Source organism: Centroberyx affinis, unplaced genomic scaffold (genome assembly GCF_046629955.1).
Source record: "Centroberyx affinis isolate AG114_WGS23_722 - 3 ecotype Tasmania unplaced genomic scaffold, CSIRO-AGI_Caff_v1 ptg002056l_1, whole genome shotgun sequence".
Classification (NCBI taxonomy): domain Eukaryota; kingdom Metazoa; phylum Chordata; class Actinopteri; order Beryciformes; family Berycidae; genus Centroberyx; species Centroberyx affinis.
Window position 1 is genome coordinate 58,472 of NW_027280389.1, and position 21,124 is coordinate 79,595.

The 21,124-nt window shown below is 41.2% G+C and overlaps 2 protein-coding genes across 2 annotated transcripts in view; one reads left to right on the forward strand and one right to left on the reverse strand.

Annotated features, from left to right (window-relative positions):
• The window catches only part of fam168a (family with sequence similarity 168 member A), a 33,071-nt gene extending 21,659 nt beyond the window's left edge, over positions 1-11,412 (reverse strand). The window contains exon 1 of the mRNA XM_071531205.1: positions 11,275-11,412. The gene's annotated coding sequence lies outside the window, so the exon portion shown is untranslated. The remainder of the gene's footprint in view (positions 1-11,274) is intronic.
• A 3,121-nt stretch (positions 11,413-14,533) lies between these two features.
• Positions 14,534-19,393, forward strand: LOC139654157 (kelch repeat and BTB domain-containing protein 3-like; the record flags this gene model as incomplete). Its single annotated transcript, XM_071531206.1, has 7 exons — positions 14,534-14,699; positions 15,408-15,590; positions 16,711-16,884; positions 17,081-17,368; positions 18,214-18,456; positions 18,593-18,883; positions 19,244-19,393. Coding segments are annotated over exons 1-7 (1,491 nt in total), but the record flags the coding sequence as incomplete, so codon positions are not given.
• Positions 19,394-21,124: the final 1,731 nt, after the last annotated feature.

Here is a 21,124-nt window from a genome sequence, read left to right on the forward strand (position 1 = left end):
GTGCTGCAAGTGGGCCGCAACAAGTTCAGATACGCAATGTAGTGTACACATGCAGCGTAGCTCAGTAGGCTACACCTTTCTGTTGATGTTGACAATAGAACCAACAACCTTGAGATCACCAGAAATTTGCATTGCCCCATTTTTTTCTGCTCACTGTTTGTAGCACTTTCATGATGAAAACATTTTATCAGTAAATTTAATTTGCACTGAAAACTGATGATTGCTACACAATAATCAAAGATGCTCTACGCTGGATAGTGGCTGATGTGCAATATCAATTTGGCTATATCTGTAGATGGCTTATCACTGGGATAGTGTCCAAATACTAAATTATGATTTTATGCAAGATTCTGCTAATTCTGATACAACACTTGTAACCCCACAAAGGAGCAGGCCTTGTTTCTCCACTTTTGTAAAAATGAGGAATGGAAATAAGTGGGAAAAAATCTGTTTCTGCCTCAATTTGTCCCCTAGTCCATATAAGCACATAATCATATACTGTATAGTTTGTATCAATTCAGTCATAGTATATACTGTGTATGATACTGATATTGTATGGAATGTACTGTAACCCACGGTTGAAATCGAATCCTATCAAGCTCTCTGTCTCTCCAACACACACACACACACACACACACACACACACACACACACACACACACACACACACACACACACACACACACACACACACACACACACACACACACACACACACACACACACACACACACACACACACACACACACACACACACACACACACACACACACACACACACACACACACACACACAGCAGGTACTCGAGCTACCTATTGACTTGAAATGAAGTAGAACCTGCTCCCTTACTTGAGCTGGGTATTTTTGGGGCACTTTGTTAAGCGTTAAAACACAGTTAGGGGGACTTCATTAGGGCTTAATTCACCGACTGTAGCTCGGGGCCTGGACACAAAAGCTAGCTAGCTAGCCTGAATGCTAATACAGCTGGTGTGTATCTGTCTGCAGTTGTTTTGTACATTCACAGTGGGATTGCAAATTGAGCACATGGTGAATGTAACAGTCAGGTCTTGCATCGTTTCGGATTCCATCTTCAAAGTTTATGCCCACATATTTCTTGTACCGATATAAATATAATTAAATGTGTGTGTGTGTGTGTGTGTGCGTGTGTGTGTGTTTTGAAACACCACTAATAATGTTGGTTCCACTCCATAAAGGGAGATTCCTGCAGCCTGGGGGGACCAGAAGAGGTAATAATGAGGGAGGAGGAGGAAAGGATAGTCAAAGAATAAACCACACAAACACACATCCAGCTACCATTCCTGGAAAACATGTACAATACAACCCCCACCCCAATTCTCTCCTCCCACATAATACCTCACCAGACATCTGCTCTTTAGGCAACACATCAAAACTAGTGGGCGTTATCACACTTCAGCATTGGATAGAATAGAAATGAATAGGGTTTTATTTTAAATCCTCAAGGCAGGGAGCATTTCACTCATATGGTCATATGGGAAGCAAACAGGCGAAAAATACACACAAAAAACACAGACAAATGGCCAATAAAACGCCGATTCTAACTAGTGTGGTGCACCAATACCATTACTTTTTGCAGACCAAGCACAAATGTAATGTACCTAATAGTGAATACTATGCTCATACCGATACTAATAGCTCCTCTTTCATTTTTGTGGCATCATGCTTTATTCTTACTTTACGGTGGGGGAACTTATTTCTTTATAAATACTACTTTCTGCATAGTGTAATAGGTAAATACCATTCAGCATCAATAACATCTAGCCTACTTATACTAATCTCAATAATTAAAACTGTATCAATGCACCGCAACTACTAACAAAAACATGCCAATATGTAACAAAACACAGACCTATAGGACAACCTCAAAACTAATAGCCTCTGCCATCACAAATGTAATCCAAAAACAAATACACCTAAGTACAAGGCATATCTAAGGGCAGCTTGATGGAATCAGAAATCCCCCCTGCCTTCCACTTCCATCAGGCCCTGCAGCAACTGGCTCCAAACTGCTCCTGGGCTATTTTAGATCTAGGACAGCACTATACACTGAGGGACAGCATCTCCCCTCCTGTCTGTGCAGGCTTCCTCCTCTTCTATTCTCCTTCCCAAAATCATCTCATCAGTCACACACCTCATGGGTCTCCATCCCTGGATTATGTGACAACACTGTGCTGGGCCACTGTAAATGGAAATGTTTTTCATCTTTAAAGAGCCTATACTGTGAGATAAATACCCTTCATGATTATCCGTTTATGGAGATTTTTACCCCCTGCTGTGGTCGCTGGCTACTAACCCAAATTCAGGAAGACCTACTTATGGTAAAGAACATTCTCAAGAAATAAGATCCTTATATCTAGGTTTAATTATATTGTATGGTAGACATAAAAATTGGTGTGGAGTCATTGTTACATAGTTTTGGCCAAACCAAATGTTCTACTCCCGTAGGTCCTAACGGTGATGCAAGACCAGTTAAGAAGCAATGTGATAATTATAGATCAGTGCTTCTTAAAATATGGGTTAGTACCCAGCATGTTTCTGATGGTATTACACACAAAATTCCACTCAATTGGCAAGAGTACCAGTATTAGACTCAGGTCGAGTGGCAAAGGTGAATTTTCTCTGCAGTATTTTTACATTTGGTTGAAAAGGGATTAGAAACCTGTGAAATAGCCTAGTAATTAAAAAAAACGTGAAACTGCAGAAAGCAAACTAAAATTGTCTACAGTTTAGGGTGTGAGAAAATTAATAGTATTTCATACACTGGGGCTAATATTCAGCCTAGGAGTATTAGCCAAGGGAAAAATTGTCCTCAACAGAAACATGCATAAATTGAGGTGTGAATTAGAGGCTAGTGTCCAACATCCATAAAAGGGGCATTAAGTAATCTATGACGATTATTGAGCTCTAACGGCGACAAAGGAATTACAACACCGAGAGGCCTCTGGCACAGTTTACGGTGGCCTGCAACTGACACAAAGTCACATCTTCATCTTATCTACAATAGAGGCCAGTAGGCTAGCTACTAGATCACAAGTGAAGAGTGTTGTTAACTAGAATACCTTCTGGTCAAATTAAAAATTACTGGCCAGTAGCCACTGAGCTATGCTTGTAGCATCACGCTTGACACATTGATCCTAATGGTTAATTATTTATTCTTATCAATGTGACTTCCATCAGCTCTCCAGCGACAGAGGAATTTGCTGTTAAGCAAATGTGCGGATATTCAGTGGTCAGCAGTGCGGGAGCGGTGAAATGAATTTGCCTACATCTTATATAAGCATATAAAAATTGTGACTTTGACTTGCCTGTGAGAATTAAAAAAGTAATAATAAAAAGTACTTAGTACTTAAATAGAGCGCTAACTTTTGTTTAAAAATGTGCTGTATTCTATCTATAAGCCTTTATTAGCCTACCTGTAATCCCATTTTATTGAATTTATTGGGGGTTTTATGAATACTGGATCACCACAAAATGTCTTTGCGTCCAGCTACTACCCAATTGTAATGCCTGTGTTCATAGCAACAAAAAGATAAAATAAGTTTTGCAAATCTCAGCACATCTCAGAAATCTTTAAGTCACTGGTATTGATCAGGAACCATATCAACCTCTACAGATATAATATAGCCTAGTCATTTTGTGCTACTCGATTGTAAAAATCTTACTTATTGCACATTTAACATCATGTACCATGTATTGAGTGGATGTAATTTTACAGGCTAACACGGTGAATATCTTATTGTTCAAATACAACACTGCACTTCGGATATGCAGTAAGCCATAATTCAATCCAGTTGTAGGGAATGCAATTCTCCCATTTATGCAAGGAGAATTTAATCTTTCCAGCTTCAGCATGGTGTTCGATTTAAGATGGATAACAATGAACCCATGCCTAGTGCCTCTGGGACAAGTGGCCTGTTAATAGCTATGTAGTTATTAAAAAAAAAGGTTGAGTCTAAATAAGATCAGTACTTATAGCATATACTCAATGTTGTGTACTCACTATTTATATTAGCAATAAAAGAGCTAATGGTGCACCTATTTTAGTGTCTGTGTATTTTTGACCATGGCACACTTATGCCAAGCTCAGACTACACAAAATTGGCCCAATTTTGCCGCATTTCTGCAGTCGCAAGTATTCTGCATTGCACACGAAATCGGAGTTTGTGAACGACAACTGACCGTTTTTACTGTAGTGAGACAGTGTAAGACAGCAGATTCAATGTAGGCGACGAAGTACGACGCCCCAACGTTGAGTCTAGCTTGTCAGAATTTTTTTGTGCTGCATCTTGTAGTACGACAATTCCAAGGACGTGTTCCTCGACGTTGACAAATACATGAAAACAATGTTTGCATGTACACATCCTAGACTTTAAATAACAATAATAATAACAGATACCGTGAAGTGAGACTCCTATCTCGCTATACCACACTAGGAAACAGATATGTGCAGTGTAAAATAGGGCTGAACAATTAATCCAAATCGCAATATGGCCTACTGCAATTTTCAAATCACAGGAGGTGCAATATTTGTTAAAGGTGAAATGTGTCAAAATACCATTTTAAATTAAACACTGTCATGCTGCAGAGATGTCCTGGCCTACACATCATATTCTACAGACTTAAGAAAACTTCTTTGTTTGGTAGGGCTGGACGATAATTCTATATTATCGTTTATCGTCTTTCAGTGGGATTATATTGTGATGATATGGTGATTTTGGGATATCGAGACGCACAATTCTGCTGTCTGAACTGATGAGAACAAGTAGAATTTTATTAAGAAACTCAGACAAAATGAAGTATGGTAGGAATATTATGTGAAAATTTCAGTTTAGTTTGACATCACAAAAACATTACCATTGGGTTCAATATGATGAACAATAATTTGATTATTTAACGTGATTTCGCTTATGTGAGCCATATCGTCATATATATTGATATCGAAAAAAATCCTTATGATTATCGTGATATTGATTTCAACCATATCATCCAGCCCTATCGTTTGGTACAGATCCCCGCAAAAATCACACCATAATCATTTTAATGCGTTTTTCAATGAAAATGAGAATAATGATGTAAAAATTATCATTCCCTCTAATATCGCAATTGCAATATCAGTCAAAATAATCGCAATTAGATATTTTTTCAAAATCGTTCAGCCCTAGTGTGAAGGTAAAGTTACATGAATTACCTCAAGTTCTGTTTGGAGGACAGACAGCCCATAAAGTGTCCTCTTCCTCACATCCAGCAGCAGGTCCATACATGCCTTTTCTTTCTCTTTTTGCAACCAAACACTGCGAGCAGCACACAGCGCATCTTGAGCAGTCATGATTCAAAATGTTTTGACTGACAGTGCAGACCCCTCCTCCACATTGCCTGGCGAACCTGACGCTTGGTCTTAAAACAGATGACGTTGTGACCCGAGTTGTGTGTTGTGTGTCCAGCCTGGCAACCAACACATTTGACGAATTTGTATGCTCTGATCCTGTAACCTAACATACTGAACATCATTAAAGACAAATTCTTTGTGTAGTCTGAGCTTGGCTTTAGAGAAAGCACAAAGCTCAAAAGGTGCTCCAAATTATTGACTGCTTGAAACAAGGTGCATCAAATATTATTGATTACTTTAAAATGTCACATCAACCCAAGGAACATGGCAGAGCAAATATAATGAGCTGCTGGGCCAGACCCAGTTTACATTAGTTTGGAGGAAAACAAATGCCTGTAAGCTTAAGCTTTAATAGAATCTGTTCAATGTTTTTGTTCAATATTAGGAAAAAAAATATCACAACACATTCAGTTATTAGTTAAAAATATCAATTGTATTCTTTAAATTGATTTTCTCCATGGAAAAGCCCATAGATGCATAGATGAACAAAAACCTGATATTCCATTTAGCAATTATTTATGTAGTTTTTGCCTTTATTATTATTGCCTTTATACCAAAAATCAGTATCTAGTCTATAGTTAGGCTACCAAATTCTGATAGCCAGTTGTACTGCAGACAACCAAAAGCAAAAAAAGCTGGAAAGCCCTATCACGACTGCCAGTGGCAACAAGTTCATCTTCTGCAATAACATGCCCCTAGGAGTTCAAGGAAAAAACAGAGAAACACACACACACGAGGACAGACAGCTGAATAAGTTAGGAATTGCCTGTTAAAGCCATGATACACAATCAATATTTTGAGGCAATATTGACAGCGGACAAGCTTTATTGCCTGCAGTGGAGGTGGAACTTGACAAATAGGAGGAAAAATCAATACGCATTAAACTGTAGGCAATGATGAATATATGCCCTATAGCATGAGAAAATACTGTTGATCATAACGGCTGGTAAAATTGCCCCATCTACGTCGACTAAAAACGTTGCCCATGTATCATGGCTGAAACAACAGCCCGCTGTGCAAACACACACATGCACACACAGATCCCTAACATGACTGACAGCTGAATGTGTCAGGACTTTGCCTCCAGGGATCAGTTCAACCTCCTACCTTTTATTCTGGTCCTCTATTCCCTGTGACACCTCTCACCTGCCACTGTCTGCACGCTCACACACACACACACGCTTTTAGATCAAAGATCAATCACCAAACAGTGATGTGTGCAGACAATACTAGTCAGGAATCTGCTCAGGTACATGTTACAGGGTCTATCTTACATGACAGTGAGCTAATGACTTATCCAATTCATACTGAGTGCAAACCAATGTGGTATACTGATACTACAAATCACTTGCACTTCACACTGGGAGCACGGAAGAGCATAATGCTATTTGAGGATGCTGAAAGGACGTTAATTTAAATCACAAAATGGAAAAATGCACTTTGAAGAGATAACTTCAACATTTAAAAAATACGTCTAGCAAACCTCATTATTCACTGATAGCGGAGTTTACTCAATCCTCCCTATGGTGTAGCCAAGTCTTGAAGTGAGACCAATGGGCCAAATAACTGATGGAAAGACCACCTAAAAACAGCATACATAAACAGACAATTCAATTCAATCTCCAACGGATTTCTCTCAAAGCTAGAGGCCAGAGGACTGAGACTCTACAGGGAGATTCATGTTGCATAAAATTGTGGTTTGTCTAAGGACAAAGAACATTCGCCACTCTTTTTGGGTAGTTTAGTGTGTCGTTTTCATGCTGTACTGCACACAAGATATTTTATGGCCTCCAACAATGTTTGAGATTTGTTTTTACATTCAAGTACGCTAAATGTTATGCTGGTGCTAATAGTAACAAATCAGAAATGTGTCTTGATCTGCTGAAAATCATTTTCTTATTCATTCTTAATGCAGTTGTACACTGGAGTGCCATCACAGACTAAGGGATGAGAAACTTTTCTCCATTTCTGGCTATGGGGGACAGTGGTGTAAGTTTTCCAAATATAACCCAAAACAACATATGGTGTATGTTATTTTTATATTCTTAGTATTATTGTAACATAATTTCTAGAGATGCACCGATCGATCGGCCGGTGACCGGAATCGGCCGGTTTTCAGCTGATCGGCCATGACCGGTGACCGGCCGATCAGTCTCATATATCCGATTCTGTGCTGGACAAATTTAAGACAACGGTAAAAACTCCGCTGTAATTAAGCAATATTACACGAGAGGGTGTGCGTTACCGTGATGCTTACGGACCTCGGCGCTGACCGCATCACTGTCGTGCCAATAATGACGGTAACGCACACCCTCGAGTGTAATATTGCGATTATACAACAGTTACCAACAAAATAAAAGATACAAACAAAACGTATTCATATTGTGGGGCAATTCGCTCTCAAAATAAAAAAACTTTTTGCTAGTGTTATCTCCGTTTCCCTGGAAATACATGGGATCTGACTAATAACTGGAAAACAATCAGTCACGTCAGTAGACTCCTATGTAATAGAACCTAATTTACTACTCCAGCAAGTAGGCGGAGCCTTAGTAACGACCTAGCAACAGAGACGATTTCTAGTCCCTGTTGAGTCAGCCAGCCAACTTGAGCTAATGCTTTCTAGAGATCGCGGGATTTCCCAAACTGAATAAATACCACACATATAAACACAAAACTGCCTTGCTAGCTCAATCTTGATGTAACTAAGATATCTGCTGAAAAAAATAATTTTTCCATGGACAGATTTAGCTACTATCTCCGCGAACTTCACATGTATTTTTAAGCTAGTAGCGCCGTGTCACCGACTCACCGGCACAGCTGATGGATGGCAGAGCGTCTGGTAACATCAAGGCTGAACAGAGTTAGCGTAGCGTTATATTTAAATATATTGTATGATAATATGGCGGAGTAATATTTAGTGATGAGCACGGCTAGGTGTGCTGTCATGCTGATTTGATCACGTTCTAAATGTCTAGTTGATCAATCAGATTGCTTGGTCGGAACTACCTGTTGTATAATAGTCCATAATAGTAATAGTCCGTGTGTTGTTATATAGATCTGTTGCACCTGTTTTCTTTCGGGAAAGTATAAAGTGGGATATACTGCAATTCATTTTCATTTGGATTTTATTTGTTCAAAAAAGCTCTGTCCAGTAACCTGGAGCACTTTTTTATTTTGAGATTTGTTTGAGTGAGAGAAGGTCCTGTAACCTGGTGCAGTTTTGGAGAAAATGTAAGTTATTAATAGTCAATGTTTTATTATGAACATACAATTGAATTTTAATTTTCCATTAAAGAAAAGTTACAAAAATGTTTGTGTGTGCTGTCAATTATAGTTCTTAGAAAGAAAATCGGAATCGGCAGGTCAGACTTTTAAAAAATCGGAAATCGGAATCGGCCAAGAAAATTGCAATCGGTGCATCTCTAATAATTTCTATATAATGTAAAACATTATGTTGAAGGACTAATCTTATATCTGTAAATTGTATTGTTTTTCATGTTTTCTTATGGATCCCAGTAAGAAGAGCTGTTACCTTGCTATGGACAGTTTAAGTAAGAGTAAAGTACAATAATAACCCATTTCAGTGCCGAAATCCATTGGTATTTAAGATGGCAACATCCTTTACAGACATCACTAACAGTCTAGCCAGTCAAAGCATCCAAGCTTTCGCATCTGCTCATGTCTATTCAAAAATGTTGGGCATCAAATGGAGTGACTGTGGGCTGGGCGAGGGGGGCCAGAGGATAATGAATCTTGAAGCCGCCATCTATAAGTGTTTGGCTGATTGATCTGTGATGAGCAACTCATTAAGTGTTTCAAACCACAAGGGAATGAAGTGCTGGAAAGACAGCAGTCTTTGTAATAGAACCATTGGCTCTTGTAACATTAAGTGACTCCAGCTTTCTGTAGTCTGACAGTTTTATGGCTACACTGTACGGCCCACCATTCAACCACATGAGATTGTGCTCAACCCACACCAAAACGCACATTTCCCCCTTTCCTCTAGCTTCCAAGCTAGGTTTCTATCCAAGGGGTCACATTTGACGCTTTTGATGCATTATAACCACATAAAATCATGTAATTAACACTTTGACATCTATATGCCTTGAAACATTTGTTAAAGGCATTTTTAATTCTAGATGGAAAGTTTTCACTCAACCATCTACAGAGAAATAGCCTACATTTACTTGCTATGCTAGCATTATCCTATGATATTCTCCATTTGTGATTGGATTTCTCAATGATGACCAGTTACCTTGTATCAAATAGGCTGTGTTTGTGTGAGGCAATTCTGCCAGATACTTCTTGATTTCACTACAGTTCTCAACAATTATGTTGAGAACGATTATATAACAGTAGGCCAATTTTGAATGACGTATAGACTTATATGAATACTTATCCAAACAACCAGAGAAACAAAAACATATCCCTGCATGTCTAATATGCACTGTGCTTCTTTCAGTATGAGCATTACAATGTGTTAATTATGTTACACAGTTTACTTACATTATGTTGCACTAGCGAGGGCAATGTATCTCAGAAATCCATTTACTATAATAGGTAGGGCTTCTTGAATTAAATGGGATTAGTAGCCAATGACTAAAGCAGATAATCCCCAGTAAGAGATGATCATGAAGGGGATTCATTTCACTGATAAGGCCAGCCATAACAGAAACAAATTATGCCTTTGGTATTTTGTCTAATCCTATCTCTTTTGCACTGTATGTGAGGTTTCCGTTTAGTGTGTGTCAGTAAAAGTAGAGAGTTACCCGGTAAATTGTTTTGTCTCCGCAGCATTCACACCAAGAAAAATTTCTGTGCATTTATTGTATTTGCCAATTGTAACCAATTCTGGTTCTAGTAGTAGCTACGGCCTGAATTAACCGTAACTGAGCGTCAAGATTCACTAGCTATTTAAAATGAAACTGCGGTTAGGTTATATGCATGGATAAAGGCTAGGGTAAACCACATAAACTCAGTGTACCGACATAAATTAATTTTGTACATCATGGTAAGCAGTAAATTTAAGTTGTATCAAGATAGGGTAATTTTAGGGAAAAGACAATGAAAATGAAATGAATATACAATCGTTTTGTTTATACTGGTTTGGGGTTTTTTTCCTTGTGAAAGTGTGATCAAAGCCTGGAGGATATAGTCTAACCACCATTTTATTTACTACTACATCACTGGTTATATGTAGTTAAATCCATCAGCGAATGGCATGCACTGGCAGTGCACTGCATTCCAGAGATAGCGAGCAACGCCAAAACAGCCATGGTTGGACAAAAATGGTCACACTCAAACACAAGCTTCCGACACCATTTTGAAAATCCACTGATTTCTAGTCAACAACTCTCTGAGATGCCATCTCGCCAGTTATTTTCAGATTAGCTACTGCTAGTAACACTACTCAACTATTCGGAAGCGCCTCATGTATGAATCTGGATAGGTCACATAATACTAACGTTAGCTTAGCTTGCCTGCTGTAGCATCCCTGCATCCCTCGGCACACGCTGCTCAAATGGCTAATTAGCGGGCTAGCTGGATAAGATTAGCAACCGACAATGGAAAAACCTCCGCAGTAGGTCAGACCAGGCTACAACGGGATAAAATTAGTCAATTTTACTACCTGGCAGCAAACCACTATTTCTTACCGGTACGACGAACAACAATAAGCTCGATTCCGCTATTTAAGCTAGCCCGGCTAGCTTAGCGAGCTAGCTACTCGCTGTAGCCACCACGGATGACAATTGAAAGGATACAGAGAGGGGGGGAAGACAGAAAACGACCAACTAGCAAGTCGAAACATGGACATTTCTGCCCTCCATAGTAGCGGACGAGACTTACCAAAGTCACTAGGTCGAACAAAAAGATTCTCCGTGTGTATATGCGTCCTCTTCTCGCTACTCTTATTCTCTTCTGCCTCGAAACGTTGCGGACTCGCTTTGCTAGTACGGCGTTTGTCGGGCCAGTGGCGCTGGGAAGACAGACTTCACCCGGAGAGACGGCCACCGTGTGGGGGATGGGGATGTACTGCCGGGAGGGAGGGGGGCCGGCCCGGGCGGGAGGGAGGAGGGATGCAGGGATGCTAGGAGAGAGGCGGGGGCCCGGCCTGCCCACAACACATAGACTACTGACTATGTACTACTGACTGATGCAACAATAATAATAACACACAAATACAAAAAGTAAGTGAATGGAAAACACACAGCCTTTAAAAGTGTATGATGGCCTTAATTAATTTCTAGTGTTCCCTTTGACTACGTTGTTTTTATATTGTGGTAGGTATCATGTAGTTCCAGTCTCATTCACTCAGTGGAGCGTTTGATGTTAAGGTGTCAGTGCAGGTAGACTTTTTCTTCTGGTGAAGATAGCCTACTTGACATTATATAATCTCACAGTTACTTTTTTTTTTATTGTGGCTGTAGTTGATCCATCATTAGATCCATGAGTATTGTGTTGATGAGAAATGCCGTATGTGTATGTTATTATTGATATTAGTAATAGTAGTAGGCTAGTAGTAATTAGCAGTAGTAGTAGTAGTAGTAGGTTATATTTCTACAGTAAAATTGTCTTTTAAATCAATCTTTCAGTCATGAAAGTGTGTTGTTTTTCCACATGATTGCTTTTAAGCTACAATTGATATTCTGGATAGATAATTTTGGCATAGCTGATCTATTTGGTCATCCAAATGAAAGAAACGCCTTGGTGGTGAAACGGTGTTGTTATACAGTTACAAGTTCAAGTTAAGTAATTCAGTGGCACTTATATGCACAAATAAAAATCTGCTTCACAATAATGTAGCGCCATCCAGTGTTTGCAAAATGCATTCCTGTACAGCACCCAATACCCATTTCAAGCTACACTGGAATATTTGGTCACCAAAGCTCCAGTTACTACTACTACTACTACGCTACTACTACTACTAACAATAATAATAAAAAATAATAATAATAACAACAACAATAATAATAATAATAATAATGATAAGTTTAAATACATTTTCATGTTTGTCATCTCACAATAGCTTTTTATCAATTTAAATTCCCCTGTTACCACATTTGTCAAAGGTCTTGTGATATGATTGCTGCATTTTGGCTATTTCAGTAACTGTAGCGAATAACAGGTAACATTTTTGTAATCACATTTCTGTAATAAAGTAGTAGCCGTTGCCACTGGAGTTTGTACAAGCACAACAGCGATACCTGCAAGAATGTGTATACGTCGCTTTGGATAAAAGCGTCTGCCAAATGGGAAATTGTAAATTGTAAGAACAATGGCACCAAAAACTGAACCACTAATCTCCAGACAAAGACTACCAAAATAGTTAACATCCTATTCAAGTTTATGACCGGAACATACTAGAGAACAACAGTTCTAAAATGAGACTATTAAAGAATAGTCAACTAGCAGGGCAGCTAATGTTAACGCGAACAGCAGCTAATTTATCTTCATTAACCTTAATAAACATCAATTACTGATATCAGATATCACCGTTCTACACATGCGCGAAATAGGATGACAAGCTAAACAAAATTGCTCCTAACTTAAACACGTCTCTGGGTCTCACAACACTACTAATAGGCTTACTAAGACCTATTATTTAGCTCGGTGACTAAATGAAACAAGCTTCTCGCGGAAAAAAAGATATTGGACTGAATGTGAGACAATCTCATTGACTCTCAGCCACAAAGAAGCGGTTTAGTCTCTAACGGAATTTAAACGAAGACGGAAGTAGGCAGGAGTGAAGCCTCTCGCTTTGTTTGTTTCTGCCCCAGTCTAGCAGAGTCGACATGATTTGCCCGCAAGCGCTGGCTGTTCCTAGACAACTACAGTTCCCAGCCGGCATTGCGGCATTAGCGCAAACAAAGAGCCACAGACCCGAGCACAACTCAAAGAGGATGCAAGCGAATTAAATTCCTCATTATAATTAAGATGACAGCACAGTTTCGGCAAAATAATGAATATCTACAAACAACCGCAAAAACAACAACAACAACGAAGAGCTGTCTGAGTCACATCCTCGCGTGATTTCGCACTTCCGGAAGTTAGAACGGCGTGAGTAAGAGGAGCTGTCCAAGGTGCTGACACTGTAAGTAGTGTTTCTACTGTTTTAGACTACCTGTATTTCACCTATACTACCTATGTTTCACTTTAGACTGTGAATACACTGTCTAAGATAGTTTGTAATATCTTGATCCAAACTAAAGCTTTGTAGGCTATGTGATCGAGACAAACGAAGCTATTTCCTCAAACTGTTCTCAGTAGCTTAACTAAGCATGATATACTGAAGATATAGATATAGATATACTGAAGCTACTAATTATTATAGGGCCTATTTGTGCTTCCGTCCCTTTTCTCATCTCTCACTCTCTCTCTCTCTCTCTCTCTCTCTCTCTCTCTCTCTCTCTCTCTCTTTCTATTTATCTATCTATGTATCTGTCTCACACACACGCTCACGTAGGATATGCTTAGACTGACTGTAAATTCTTGGAAAATGCAATAAGTCATCTTTATTGTTATTATAAGCTTTGAATTTTTTTTATCCTCTCCTTGTCAGACTTTGACAAGATGGATGAACATCAAGAGCTGCCCTTCCTTCCCACCAACACCCACAGCTGCAGCAGCAGCAGCCTCCCCAATAGAGAACCTGGCAGTGGTCCACAATGCAACGGGGTCCCAGAGCGCAGGACCCTGCTGCGGGTGTCAGAGTCCCACGGGCTTCAGCTTCTGGGCGTGCTCAGATCGTTCCGGGAGCAAGGCCTGCTGTTTGACTTCACCATCAAGGTCCAGGAATGCAGTTTTCCCTGCCATCGCTGCGTCCTTGCAGCATGCAGTGATTTCTTCAAGTATGTGTGTGTGTGTGTGTGAGAGAGAGAGAGAGAGAGATGGAAAGAGAGAGAGAGAGAGAGAAAGAAAGCAAGACTGTTTGTTGCAGCTATTTTGCATTTTACTGCATCATTCCTCAAAATGCCTGAAACAATGTGGCAGGAAACAGTTCTCTATTTTCACACTACTCTCTCAAAAATCCCACACATCTACAGTAATTTCTTTCTCTTTCTCATACAGTTATTGCTAATATCATCTGTAACATTTTCGTGTTTAGGGCCATGTTTGAGGTGGATATGCGAGAGCGTGATGACGGTTCGGTAACCCTGGGCAACCAGTCTCCGGTGGCCGTGGGTTCCTTCCTGGACTTTGCCTACTCTGGAGAGGCAGTCATCACCGACGGCAACGTAGACATGTTGTTTCAGCTTGCTTCCTTTCTGCAGGTAGAAATACAACCACTAGAAGCAACAGCACTCAGAACATAATGCATCTCTTTCTTTGTCTTAAACATTACATATCATGTCTGAAACGGTCTAGACAAAATATAAACCCACTCCTCTGGGCGAAATACCGTCCTTGAATTGGCTTCAGCCGTATATAACCCAGGGAGGCACAGCACTTGCAGATGATGCTGGTGAGAGATTTCTATTGGATAGATCCTCCCCTCTGGCATTCTAGACAATTTTTTCATATTCCGAAGAGAAAAAGATTTGAAGGAGGTACTTGGGCATTTTCTAAATTAATCCACTGCTGCTCTTTTGAATGGTTTAAATAAAAACTCTGCAAAGCCATCTGATAAAGCTCAAAATTGGGTACATTTAGTCCTTCTGTTCTGGGTAAATGTTTTCTCAATTTTCTTAGATAAAGGAATTTAAGGAGTAAAGGAATAAAGGATTTAGTTGTTTTAAACTATTGTATTTTTTTAATGGGTTTTGGGGGTGGGTAGGATTGTTGAAAAGACAGAAATTGATTTGGGAAGCCAAACAGCACGATATAAATTTATTCTACCGATATCAGTTGGGAGGTTTTTCCATATTTCTACATCATTTGTTCCATTTTTTACATTTACATATCTTACATCTTAAATATATTATGTTGTGAAATGGTATTTTCATGTGTATGCATTCTGTCTATTCTTTTTCTATCCTTAGGTGTCAGTTCTGTCCAAAGCATGCAGCGACTTCCTGACTGGAACCCTGGACGTGTGTAACTGTCTGTCCCTCTTGGCGCTCGCTGAGGGCTACGGCTCCGCCTCCCTCCTCCAAAGAGCCAATGAGTTTGTGGTTCAGAACTTCCATGACCTTGCCTTAACCCAGGACTTCCTGGATATGCAGGTGCTGCTTGAGAATGGGACAATGGAAAAATAAATGGAATTTTAGTGTGGCAGCGTAGAGTGTGGCACGCACAGCATCATTCAGAAAAGCTGGAGGTTTATCCTCTAAAGATTTATAGCTTATTTGCAGAAGTCTCTATGAAAGCCTGGATGTGACTTACACCCTGACTGTACATTGTGTTTGCAGAGATTGCATTGTGTTTGCCAGAGCGATCAATTCATTGTTTTTGCTTATTTTCAGGGACAGATATGAAAACTTCAAAATCCTGCACCATAGCCATTAGACAATAACTTGATAACTAGATTGAACGCTGGCAGATTTCTAGCATGTGATGCATCTCATCATGGGAGTGTTATAAAGCAGGGTCCCCACAGTCCTTGAAAGTTTGTGGATTTGAAAAAAATAAAATAAGACCGTAACAGTTTGTGAAAGTGAATGGGCGGCCTTGTAAGTACTTGATTTTTTGTATTAAAATATATATATAAAATTATATAGCAGTAGTTAGAAAATTATTTCACTCTGATTTCTTGACTTGATCATGAGTAAAAAATGGGCCTCTATGATGTCTAATTTTGACCAAGTCTTACCCCAAAACATTCCAATTTTGAGTTCTTGAAGACTCAAACAAGACCTTTCTTTCTTTATAGACCTATTTTACATTGAATAGTCCTTGAATTAGATGTCCAAGTGATTGTGGGAACCCTGATGGAGTTAGTCTACTGTGAAGCCAGCCCTTCTACAGTTATACAGACAGGGTAAAACCATTGTACCTGTAATACAGTGGTCCTCAAATGTGGTTCTTGGGGTCCAGATTACTGCTGATTTTCTATTCTGGTTATTTTCATTCTAGCTGTCTAATCAGGGACTGATTTCGACCTGGGACACCAGGAGAATGCTATGAACTACCTGGCAGAATAGAAAACCAGCAGCACTCTAACCAGCATTTGAGGATGTCGTCTAACCTAGTTAACTCTTTCTTTCAAAACGCCCCTGTTATGTACAGAAATTGAGTTTTTTGATCGGACAAATTAACTTATCATCTCCCCACTCACATCTAAAAGCTGAACTGCTAAGAGGAGCTCACCCAGTATTTACCAGTCATATAAATGGCTTCCTATAGGTGGACGTGCTGGAGGCCTGTCTAAGGTCGGACGCTCTGAGCGTGCCCGATGAGGAGGTGGTGGTGAAGTCACTACTGAGATGGATACAATATGATCTCCCAGGGAGACGGAGGCTGTTACCAGGACTGTTATCGCTCACCAGACTGCACCATCTACCTGTACCTGCACTAAAGGTATACACACACACACACACACACACACACACACACAAACATGTACACATAGAGGTACATGCACACATACACACTTTCACACCGCTGCAATCAAAGCATGCAGCTGGTTGCCAACTCTTCAGAGTTTCTGGAGTGTGTTAGCTCTTGTGACTGTCTTCCCCTCCTTCCCTATATCATCCCTTCCCTTCTCTGTCAGACTCTGGACGCTGATGCTCTCCTCTGCGATGATGAGTCATGTGTGGGCCTCCTCTCAGAAGCCCGGAGCAGACAGAGCCAGTACGGCGGCCTGCTCATGGACGCCAGGCCTGCCACCACACGGAGCTACATCTACATCCACAAGACAGAGGAGAACGGCGAGATCCGCCACACCTTCTGCTACTGTCTAGAAACAGACCAGTGGAAAGAGCTGGGACAGGGACAAGGAGAGGGGACGACCACGGTGCCAGACCCACCAGGCTCCCACCTCACCAGCTATGCTGAAAAGGTAAGCTTAGAGATAGAGAGAGACAGTAGAGTAGAAGAGAATAGATTTCTGCTACTGTCTAGAGAACAGTAGAGAGAGGAGTCCACCTTACTACCTGCTACACAGAGAAGGTAGGGGTCTACAAGAAGACTGGGGGTAAAGAGAGGGAGAGAGGAGAGTGGAGTAGAGTTTGGCAGTGAAGAATAGAATAGAATAGAATAGAATAGGATAGAATAGAGCAAGTCTTTACTACATCCTGTGTATCTGTCTGTTTTTCTCTGTGTCTGTTAACCAAGATGTTTTTTGCAACTGTTCAACATAAAGCCATAAAACAAAAACCAGAATGCTCAATGGGGCTGTGGGACAAAGGCGAATCCAAGGCCTTGACTTAGAAAAAATAGGCAGATTCATGGCAGATTCAATACCTGGGTCAAATATCATGACCGTTTATCATAGAGCCATAAACAAAAAATAACTCAGCCAGGAGTTAAACTGTTTAATTGCTCTGTGTTACTCTTGGAGTGTTTTCGTGTGGTCGTTACTCAGCCCAGTGCCTTGGCTTGGCTTGTTCTGCTGTAGATCACTATCTTTTCTCCACTTATTTTATGTCCTTTATATGGCCTCATTTCTGTTTCTGGTCAAATACAATGCATTTTGGTATTTGACTACTTATTCTCTTAAAGCCAAGCTGTCTACATGCTGGGCAATTAAGCACCAAAAATGGGTCATGGGATTATTTATGGTGTTTTGGAACATAGTGTATAAGTGTGTTTTCATCATGCTTTTAGTTCTTGGTTGAAAAAGTTCAGGAAGGAACAGACACTTAACTACTGGCACCATCTTCTCTTCTGTCTGCCGGATTTAAGATGTTTGTGACAGGCGGTTGCCGGGGGAACTGTTGCCGGGCGGTACGTCTCCACGTGGCCGAGCCCTTCCATGATGCCACAGACGAGGTGTGGTGCTTCTGTCCTGTGACTCTTGCCTGCACCCCTGCACCCACCATGTTGAAACCCCGCACCATGCACACCGCTGTCACCTGCCTGGACAGAGTGTACGTCATTGGGGGAAGGACCAGGGGATCCAGAGGGGGGGCTCCCAGCCTGCTAGAGGTAACACTAGTAGGCATAAATATACATTTCTAACAAATAAAACCATCAGATTTTTGAACAATCCCACCAGGAAATGCATCAAATCAAGGAAGTAAAGATGCCATTTCATGGGGTCTTTAAACTATTCAACCTGTAGGTGGAGTATTTTGACCCCCTGTCTCAGAGCTGGTGCTCGGTCAGCCAGCTGCCTACTGCCATCCACTATCCTGAGGCCATCGCCTGTGGCAGCATCATCTACACCCTGGGCTCGGAGGTGGAGATCACAGACTCCTTCAACCCCTCCCTGGACTGCTTCTTCTGCTACGATGCCCAGCGGGACCAGTGGAGCCGCCTAGTGGCAGAGTTCGGCCAGTTCTTCCACGCTATGCTGGTCAAGGCGGTGTCTATTAATGATACACTGTACCTCTGTGACCTGTCCACGTATAAGGTGAATCATCAGACATACACAAATGAATGAATGAATCAATCGGTGGATCAATCAGTGAATTATGTATTTTCTGTGACCTGCATACCTACAAAGTGAGTATGGGATTGATGTAGGAAGAGCAGGATGGTGGAATCAATGGAGAGAGAGATGGAGAGAATGAGGAGAGAGAGGGGATGAATAGATGGTTTGAGTAGCTAGATTTGAATGGAGTCATAAATTATGCAATAGCTTACCGTACCTTAAAAGCATTTAAAAACTGGAGTAGATGGTTGATGGTTTACCAACACAGTGTTGTTTAAAGAGTTGAACGCAGAGTTTAAACAGTGTCATACCATTCTTTGACTTTTGTTTCCCACCCAGGTCTATAGTTTTTGTCCGGAGACACGTGTGTGGAAGGGTGAAGGGTCGTTTGAGTGTGCAGGGTTCAACGCCGGAGCAGTGGGCATGAGAGACAGAATCTACATCCTGGGTGGAGACTATTCCCCTGATGAGATCACTGATGAGGTTCAGGTGAGAGAAAAATTAACCTTGTTTATCCATAGAAACTGAACTATCTTCACATTTGTAGGCTACACTGGCGATCTAACTCATGGTTTCACAAACAATGGGTTGGACCCATCTGATGCTCTGATGGGCTCCCACATGGCAAAAAGGCTTATGCTTTCAAGCGCTTTTGCAAGACAGTAAAGTTTTCATTTAAAAAAAAAACATGATATACAGTAGGTGATCAATAGCTGACCAATTTCACACACATTTCACACATCAAAATTATCCCAGTGCAGATAAAAATGCCATATAAAATGTTCACAACTACAATCATGTTAAAATGACAAACTGACATCCAGACATTTTTGCTAAATTGTGCTTTATTCCTACTCCCTAGAAACACCCTAGCAACAGCTAGAACTGCCCTCGCAACCACCTAGACACATCCTAGCAACCACCTAGAAGCGCCCTACCAACCATCTAGTACACCCTAGTAACCACCTAGTACACCCTAGCAACCACCTAGAAACACCCTAGCAACCACCTAGAACTCCCTAGCAACCGAGTTGAAACACCCTAGCAACCACCTTGACACACCCAAGCAACCACCTAGTACACCCTAGCAACCACCTAGAAACATCCTAGCAACCACACAAAACACCCTAGCAACCACCTAGTACACCCTAGCAACCACATAGATCACCCTAGCAACCACCTAGAAACACCCTAGCAATCACCTAGTACACCCTAGCAACCACATAGATCACCCTAGCAACCACCTAGAAACACCCTAGCAACCACCTAGAACTCCCTAGCAACCACCTAATACAACCTAGCAACCACCTAGTACACCCTAGCAACCACCTAGAAACACCCTAGCAACCACCTAGAAGCGCCATAGCAACCACACAGAACACCCTAGCAACCACCTAGAAACACCCTACCAACCACCTAGGACACCCTAGCAACCACCTACTACACCCTACCAACCACCTAGAAACGCCCTAGCAACCACCTAGTACACCTTAGCAAACACCTTGTACACCCTAGCAACACCTAGAACTGCCCTCGCAACCACCTAGACACATCCTAGCAACCACCTAGAAGTGCCCTACCAACCACTTAGTACACCCTAGCAACCACCTAGAAACACCCTAGCAACCACCTAGAACTCCATACCAACCAAGTTGAAACACCCTAGCAACCACCTTGACACACCCTAGCAATCACCTAGTACACCCTACCAACCACCTAGTACACCCTAGCAACCACCTTGTACACCCTAGCAACACCTAGAACTGCCCTCACAACCAACTAGACACATCCTACCAACCACCTAGAAGCGCCCTACCAACCACCTAGTACACCCTAGTAACCACCTAGTACACCCTAGCATCGACCTAGAAACATCCTAGCAACCACACAGAACACCCTAACAACCACCTAGTACACCCTAGCAACCGCCTAGAAACACCCTAGCAATCACCTAGTACACCCTAGCAACCACCTTGATCACCCTATCAACCACCTAGAAACACCCTAGCGACCACCTAGTACACCCTAGCAACCACCTAGATCACCCTATCAACCACCTAGAAACACCCTAGCAACCACCAAGAACACCCTAGCAACCACCTTGAAACACCCTGGTAACCACCTAGAAGTGCCATAGCAACCACCTAGAACACCCTAGCAACCACCTAGAAACACCCTGATAACTACCTAGAAGCGCCATAGCAACCACCTAGTAAAACC